General features: G+C 35.5%; 1 protein-coding gene across 1 annotated transcript in view; it reads right to left on the reverse strand.

Moving 5' to 3' along the window:
* Nucleotides 1-1,100: 1,100 nt before the first annotated feature.
* The window catches only part of LOC306843940 (mitochondrial adenyl nucleotide antiporter SLC25A24), an 8,656-nt gene continuing 1,200 nt past the window's right edge, over nt 1,101-8,556 (reverse strand). The window contains exons 2-10 of the mRNA XM_079375686.1: nt 8,090-8,216; nt 7,646-7,733; nt 6,646-6,757; nt 4,567-4,725; nt 4,059-4,211; nt 3,403-3,510; nt 3,146-3,313; nt 2,054-2,204; nt 1,101-1,970 (exon numbers count right to left, since the gene is read on the reverse strand). Of these exons, the coding sequence (XP_079231812.1) occupies nt 1,789-1,970; nt 2,054-2,204; nt 3,146-3,313; nt 3,403-3,510; nt 4,059-4,211; nt 4,567-4,725; nt 6,646-6,757; nt 7,646-7,733; nt 8,090-8,216 (1,248 nt within the window). The 3' untranslated portion in view covers nt 1,101-1,788. The remainder of the gene's footprint in view (nt 1,971-2,053; nt 2,205-3,145; nt 3,314-3,402; nt 3,511-4,058; nt 4,212-4,566; nt 4,726-6,645; nt 6,758-7,645; nt 7,734-8,089; nt 8,217-8,556) is intronic.

Consider the following 8,556-nt stretch of genomic DNA (forward strand, 5'->3'; position numbering starts at 1 on the left):
TTTAAAGTTAGGGCAGCCCCATCCACCTTCCAATTTGCTTTTTTGAAGTTTAAACCACTTAATGCGGAGACGCTTTTCATTCCATACATATTTTATCAGTGAAGAATCTAAGTTTTTCCAGTAATTTGCTGGTGGGGAGAGATGAAGCATGGAGCTAATAAAATTAATGCGGGGCAAAATATTAATTTTTATTGCCGCGATGAAGGTAGGCACATCCATCTCTGAATGTCAGCTTCAACATTTCTATTAATTGACATATAATTAAGTTTTGAAATGAGGGACAAGCTAGGTCTCATTTCAATCCCTAAGTATTTAACTTGTGATGATATCTGAATATGATTATTATTAGGGAAATTAGAGAATTGAGAGGCATCAAAATTTAGATTTAGAGTGATCGATTTTAAATCCAGAAATCTTGCCAAATTCATCAAAGACTTTAAGGGCATTAGGGTGTGAACGCTGCAGGTCAGATAGAAACAATAAAGTAGCATCCGCATATAGAGAGATAGAATGGACTGATGAGCCTAACTGAATCAGAATGATGTGCTTACACTGTCTAATGAACTGTGCCAGGGGTTTCTACTGATAGAGTAAACATGAGAGGGGAAAGTGGGCATCCCTGCCTCGTGCCTCTACAAATATTGAAGACATCTGATATAAACCCACCGATAGATACTCTGGCCATCGGATTGGTGTATATAGGGTTTGTATCATTCTAATGAACTGATCGCCAAAATTACACTTTTTCAATGGATACTATATATAAATAGCCCCATTCCAGCCGATCAAAGGCTTTTTCAGCATCAATAACTAGGAGGCCACTAGGTGTTTTCAATTTCCCTGATTCAGCAATAACATGTAACACTCTGCGCACATTATCCGCAAGCAAAACGGCCCGTAACTCATTTGTGAATCACTGATTGTAGACGTCTGGCAATGGTATATATATAGGTATATACAAAATTCAATAGAACAGCATGTTTGAAATAGAAATAATTTGTAAAATAATGTCTTTACCGTAACTTTGGATCAATTTAATGGATTCTAGCTGAATAAAAATATTAATTTCTTTAAAAAATGTGCAATGAGACATCAGAACACACTGTATTAAAATACAACCTTTAATATAAACAAGAGTTTCTAAAATAAGCAAACTTTGGGGATAAAGGCAACACAAAAATTTAAATTATAATTCCAATGTATAGTAAAGGAACCCACACAGAGATGGAACAAATGATATAAGGCACATTTAGCTCTTTATGTCATAATGTGGGTTCCCATTTTGCATTGTTTCTCTGGTCCTTGTTTTACTGTGTATTTAGCATTTTTCACAGAATAAATACAAACAGTACTGACTGCAGCATGTAAAGACTTGACTACGGCCCAACGTAACCAACCTAATTCACTTTAAAAAAAATGACACTCCATATATTTAGGTACAATTACTTTATGCAAAAAGGCAGATTTCCATGGTCTGTCTGACTATCTATCGATCTGTAAAACATAGACTGAATGTGGAACATTATAGTGCACTGGCTCACAATGGCTTTATTGATTTGGTAAGGAATGTTTTAGAAATTCATTAATTACATATCAAGGTACAATTATATATCAATGTAAACATGAATTAGGTTGGGCCCCAACCTAAATACAATATACCATCAAGGCTTTTTCCCAGAGGTGATATTTTAAACACTTTGGTTACTCAAACATTTTGTCCCATCATGGAGGGTGTTTTCAAAGAAAGGTGGTTAAAGTTTGTGCGTGTAAAAACATGCAAGACATTGATCATTTTGAGATGCCTAATCCAGACCTCATGTACTCATACACCACATAGCTGATGCTGACAGCTGGAATCACTTTCATGAAGTTGGGCAGGATCCCACGGTAAAGGCCGAAAAAGCCCTCTTTCTGCATGATCTTCTTCACTAACTTGGACATGGACACCTGCTCCGATCCCTCCATTGATGCTGGGGAGAATAAAAGGAAAATGTCAGGCAAATCACAGTGCAAAATTGACATATCCTGTGCTTATTCTGGTCTGAATATTTACCCTGGGCCTGCATGCGTGTGCGGACCAGAGCCAGAGGGTAACTAGCCAACTGGCCACATGTGCTAGAAATGGTCCCACAGCCGAGAAGAACCAGCACCCCTGGGTTAGCAGTGTCTTTAGCATACCGAGACAACCAGGCATTCTTCAGGGACTGTATAGAGAGAAAGAGTCAAGATTACATTTATTCATGTTTCGCTATAAAAAGTAGACAGCATAGACAAATATGTATTTTACTAATTAGAATTAGTATTTTAAAATAGGCCTTTCAAGATAATAACACACTAGTTTTAGCATCACTAGTTTCATGTTCTTGTTTTAACTCAGTTTATAGATACAATCCGCAAGAGACCAGTGTTATTTTAGTCATTTTTATATATTACTATAGTATTTATTAATATTTTAAATAAGCTTTTATTTGTATCATTTTAATTTGAGTAATTTTGTGAGCTTTTGTCATTTTTATGAGCTATTTAGCTTTAATTTGTTTTCAATTCAATTTTATTTCAGTCATTTCAGTACTTCAACCTAAACGTGTTTTATTTCAGTTATTTCTAATTTTCATATAAATTTAAGTGTTTTTTTGTTTGTTTTTCATCTATTTATTTTTTAACTTCAGCGTTATTTCATTTAATAAAAACAATTTTTCATTTTTAGTTTTTAGTTAACAGACAGACCACCCATCAATAAGTGAAACAACTGTAAGGATTACCTATTTTATTAATACCCAAAGAAAACATGTCTAAAAATTCATGTTAAGCAGATTAAGACTACAAAAGAAAAAAAAAAGTTCTTACTTTTGACCAGTTGAAGCAAAAAATTAATTTTGATTTATCTTAAATGCAACGTATATTCCACAGGCATTCCAATTTTTTTCTTTAAAAAGGGCCAAATCTTTTAGAAATTTATTTTACACACAAATATGCAAACATCTGCTGCATTTTAAGTAGGTCACAAACCTAAAAACTTGAAAAATGCCCAGAGGAGTAACACCTAGTCTGAAAATATTAACTTGAAAAGATATTCAGAAACTGGGTATGCAGTCTAAAAATATAAACTTGAAGTATTTCACAGTGTTCCAGAGTTTGTACTCACCTCATACACTGCTAAATCTATTCCAGCATATGGAATAATTCCTAGGATATTGGGTACATAGCCTTTATAAAAGGCCTTCACTCCCTCCTTCTTCAGAATCTTCTTGGCACAGTCAAACATCCCAGAATACTGGCCAGTCTTCCTCAGAGTAAGTCTGGTCTTCATTACCTACAATTAAAACAAACAAACCTTTCTTTTCTTTCTTTCTTTAAAGAACATCTATAGAATATTCCATCTCCACGGGTCTCATTTCTCACCTCCATAGGGTAGATAGCTGTTTGAGCGGTCGCACCGGCCAAAGAGCCAGCCATGAACCGCTCATGTGACTGGATTTTCCCACCGTCTTTGGTCAGCAGCTTCTTATACTGTTAAAGCACAACCCAAAACACATTATGCAAGACTGATTTAACATAAGACTTAGCAGAGCAAATCTGAGATGGGTTTACAACAATCTTTTCATTAGGTAAAGGAAATGCGATCTTCTCCATTGCAATCATCCTCTGTCCTCCACACCGGATTACCAGTCCAGGGTTTTGTGAATGGCTGCTGTTAAAACAGCTCTCATTGACACGCTGCTTGTGTAAAACACTTAAGTAATGTCATATGAGCATTTGGCCTGTGTATTCACAGCCGTGTCGTTATTCACTAAAACAGTTCCATAATCTACAAATTAATCTCGAGGAACTGACATTTCACCCAATATGATCAGTTGTTTTGATTGTTTTTGCTTTGACAGGAAAAATAATAGCTCAAAGATAAAAAGGAAGATTGTGGCATAGAAAAATACAAAAGTGGAAGTGGTTTTCAATGTTTGTGGGTTTCTTGGTAACGTGGTTTTCTCAGTGTCACATTGGTTATATTGGACTAGATATGTAAGATCGAAGTTGGAAATATTCTTTCTGGGTTTTCTCACCTGCTCATATGCCATGAATTTGATTGCAGTTTCTGGGGCGATTTTTATGATGTTGACTCCGTTACCCCGCCACAGAGAGGCCACGCCCCCTTCTTTAATCATCTGCTTGAACCCGCCCACCAGACTGATGTTGTTGGATTTTGAGGAGTGAACCTATAAAAGTATAGATTTGCTGTCATTATTCCATTCAAGTAGATATTAGGTAATTACATGAAATACTGTACATATTTAAATCAGCCAATTCAAATTTCAATTGGTCATAAATTATTGAAGCAACACTATTTCAGCCAAATCATTTTCTTCATCAGTATTTTGTCTTGTTTTCCAATAAAACTACATTACATTACATTTTCATTAACTACATAAAAATACTTTTTATTACTTCATGCAATTTTATTCTCAAGTAAATGTATCTTGTTTTAAGGATGAGTACATATTTTACAACAAATTAATATTAGATAAGGAAAAACATTTTGAAGTATAAATTTGAATTTGGGTTTGACTGCACCTGCATGAAGACTTTCATTCTGTCCAAGGGGGCGGTGCCTGTTCGAGAGACCGCCCCTGCCACGGCCCCAGAAACAAGCTGCCTCCACCAGATGCCTGTGGTCTTCTCCTCCTCAGTGAACTCATCTGGAATAGTAAGACTGTCACCTATATCCAACACCTAGCACACAACAGAGGTAAAGTTAGTTACTAACCAACAATTCTACAGATTAACTTACTAAACCACACTGATCCATACTTAATGTCAAATATATTTCATATTTTTATGGCTCAAACCAATGTTTGAACTGAGAAAAAAAGGTTCTTTGTCTTAGTGTTGGATTGAAATATGAAAATGATATCCTGTGCACCATTTTGTGACTCCATATAATATGCAAAGAATATGACAATAGGCAAATATCAGGGATGAAATATAACAGTTTCTTTGTGAAAGCTGCAGTAGTAAGAAGAATGTACATGGGTCTTATTGCTGGTTCAACTGTGACCTTTAACTTTTCACACTGCACAGCTACTGACTCCCTGAACATTTATCATTTGCAAGGGACAATTAATTACAACCTTGCTCCTAATCCAAGTTGGTGTAATCTAATGTCATCAATGCCATCATCTTATGTAACATATCAGTGCTGCGTCACAGACTTACACAGGTGACATTCATTTTACTAAGGATAGGGATAGTCCACTCAAAAATGAACCTTCTGTCATAATTTACTTGCCCTTCTTTCGTTACAAACCTTTATGACTTTCTTTTTTCCACAAAAGAAGATATTTTGAGGAAAGTTGGTTACCAAACAGTTTTGGTTCCCATTGACTTCCTTGAACTGTATTTTTAGTCTACATAATGGAAATCATTGGGAACCCGAAACTGTTTGGTTACCAACATTCTTTAGAATATATTCTTTTATGTTCCACAGAAGAAAGAAAGTCATACAATTTTGGAAAAACACAAGGGTGAGTAAATGAACTATCAATTTGCGTACAGACTTTTTCTTAACTATGCCATTGTTAATATGACATGTAGCTGTTTAGAAATGAAAGTACCTACATTTCTACCATCAGACAATTTCATATTTTCACTTGATATATAATATTGGGGCTATAGCTCAGTGGGCCAAAAGTGCTTTGGCCTCTATGAAATAATTTGGATCAGAGGACCTACCATATCTACATCCATCACATATACAGCCTCTTCATCCTCAAAATCAATGATGAGCCATTCTCTCTTGTGCTCCTGCAGCAAAGCCATGCTGATACTTTGCTGCCAGTTCGTCTGACACCAGCCGTGGACGCTGACAACTGCAATGAAGACCTATTGCTTCACCTGCTCTCTTCACAATATTACAGTCCCGATTCACTTCTTCATCTCTGCCCAACCTCACTGCCCTTCCATCAGTGCAGCAGTCAGATGACAAGCGCATCCAGGGCTAATCCCAGTACAGGACAGTCTTAAATTAGCTTCGCTGCAATTGGCTGAGATGACTTGAGCTGAACCTGCACTGCTCAAATCAGAAAATCCCCCAGTGACTGGGTGACTTGTGGCATAAACTTATTTTAAGTTTGAAATCCGAAAAACATTTAGATAAAAGAAATGGACAACCAAAAACATTGTATTATTTTAATTCTAAATAGGAAAAATAGGGCTTTGGTTTATGTTAGAGCCTAGAGATAATCAGTAGTATTTATAATGAATTTTATTTAAAACAATGTAAGTCTATAAACTATAGTATGTCCTTATTCGTATAGCTACATAAATGTGTGTGTGCAAGAGATGCTAAGTTGTCTTGCACATTGTGTGACTTTCATTAACTTTTGACACTTAATCAGTTAAGAGACTCCTTATCCTTCCTGGTCTCAACACTTTTCCCATGATTCTCCAATCCTTCCCACTGACAGAGGGATATAAATGGCTGGCCAAGCTGATTACAGGGCTACTGAACTGTGAGCCTGACCAGACTACTCAATGGGCCGATGACATGTGACATTTGACTACACTCCATCTAGTGATATTCGTATCTGATACCGGATTCAAATCAGATGGTAACGTATGCAATATGTGATATAATGTTTGTGTGGAACTTACAGTTGAGTGTTTCCAGAAGCGTATGATTTCCTGAAGGTTATCTGCTGGGTTGAAGAGGAAATGCTGTCTCCATTCATTCCAATCTACAGACATAGTTCCATCCGCATCAATACTGGAGGACAAAGGATCAAATTAGAGAAGAGATGTGAATCTGGATTATAATGTCCTATGTGACCCTGGACCACAAAACCAGTCATAAGTAGCATGGTTATATTTGTAGCCAACAATACATGTTGTATGGGTTAAAATGATTGATTTTTCTTTTATGCCAAATTATTGATTTTTCTTTTATGCCAAAAATCATTAGGAAGTCATGAAGATATTTTGTAAATGTCCTACCATAAATATATCAAAACTTCATTTTTGATTAGTAATATGCATTGCTAAGAACTTAATTTGGACAACTTTAAAGGCGATTTTTTCAATATTTAGATTTTTTTTGCTCCCTCAGATTCCAGATTTTCAAATAGTTTCAAATCTCAGATAAATATTGTGCTATCCTAACACACCATACATCAATGGAAAGGTTATTTATTCAACTTTCAGATGACGTATCTCAAATTGACCCTTATGACTGGTTTTGTGGTCCGGGGTCACCTATGTGACCCTTATCCTAGAGCCTCATGAGTATATCATATATAATCATTTCCTTCATGATAACTATAGAAATCCCAAGAAACCCTGCCCTCTGATATACTTTATCAGTGGACTATTTAGATTAAGCATGAGTATTTCACAAGCAAAGACTATATACAAACATACTATGCACTTTACTAAACTTTACTAGTTATACATAAATGTTCTATTCCATTTATAATTTAAAGCTGTCACTTTATTATTACATTAAAGCAAGTGAAATTTGTATGAGACGTGTTATATTTTGCAAAGTGAGTGTAATCTTTATTATCCAGTGAGTTATAGGCTGCTTTGCTAACTCAATAGACCTTTCATTCAATTGTTGATTCATTTCATTCTTGGTGTAAGCAGGCATTTGGAGTACCTGTTGAGGATCTTCTCTGCATCTCGATCCGTCAAGTTTATGCCTATGTCTTTAAGTGACTGCTGGATTTCTTTGGCATCTATTTGACCTGCATATGCAATTAATGCTGTTAATTAACGTTTATTTTATGATCAACAAAAGCAGAAGGTGCAATGACAAGCGTTTCAGTCTCTAAATTAGCATGATTAGTGGATGTAAGATTTGACATTACTGGATGCAAGACTTCAGGTCAAATTTATTTATATAGCAATTTTCACAATATACATTGTTTCAAGGCAGCTTTACAGAAAGTTATATTGATGTCTATAAAGCCTTGATGCTTTAACATAGAGTGGTTTTAGGGTAAAAATTATCCTGTGACTTTAATGGTTAAAATGGATTAGTGGATTAGTCCTGAAAGAAGCTGAGCAAAAAAAACAACATAATAGTATACTTTAATCATACCATCCTGATTTTTATCCAGAGTCTTGAAGGTCAGTTTGAGTTTTTTCTCATGTTCTTTCAGATACTTTGAAAACTCCTCAAAGTCCAGCCCTTTGTCCTTATCAGTGTCTCCAGAGGAAACAATTTTCTGTAAGAGAGAAACATAACACAGGCCATGAGGTTCCTGGAAAATGTACATCACTGAGTACTAGAACCTAAAAATGATAAAAAAACATTAATATTTTTGCACATCATACAGATTCTCTGGAAACAATGACTTCTCAACCTTTTACTGGATTAAAAAAAAAAAACCTTAGCCCTCGTTTTCATCTTCAAACAGACAAACCCAGCTCAGTTTGTTCTGACATCAATGTGAACTTTAAAAACACTGCCACCCAGTGCAATTATAGACTACTTCACACTTCAGTACAATGCAGAAATTCAGGTTAAAACAAATCAAATGAGCAATTTGATGAGCAAATTTCTCC

The sequence above is a fragment of the Barbus barbus genome, assembly GCF_936440315.1.
Source record: "Barbus barbus genome assembly, chromosome: 24".
In the NCBI taxonomy this organism is placed as follows: domain Eukaryota; kingdom Metazoa; phylum Chordata; class Actinopteri; order Cypriniformes; family Cyprinidae; genus Barbus; species Barbus barbus.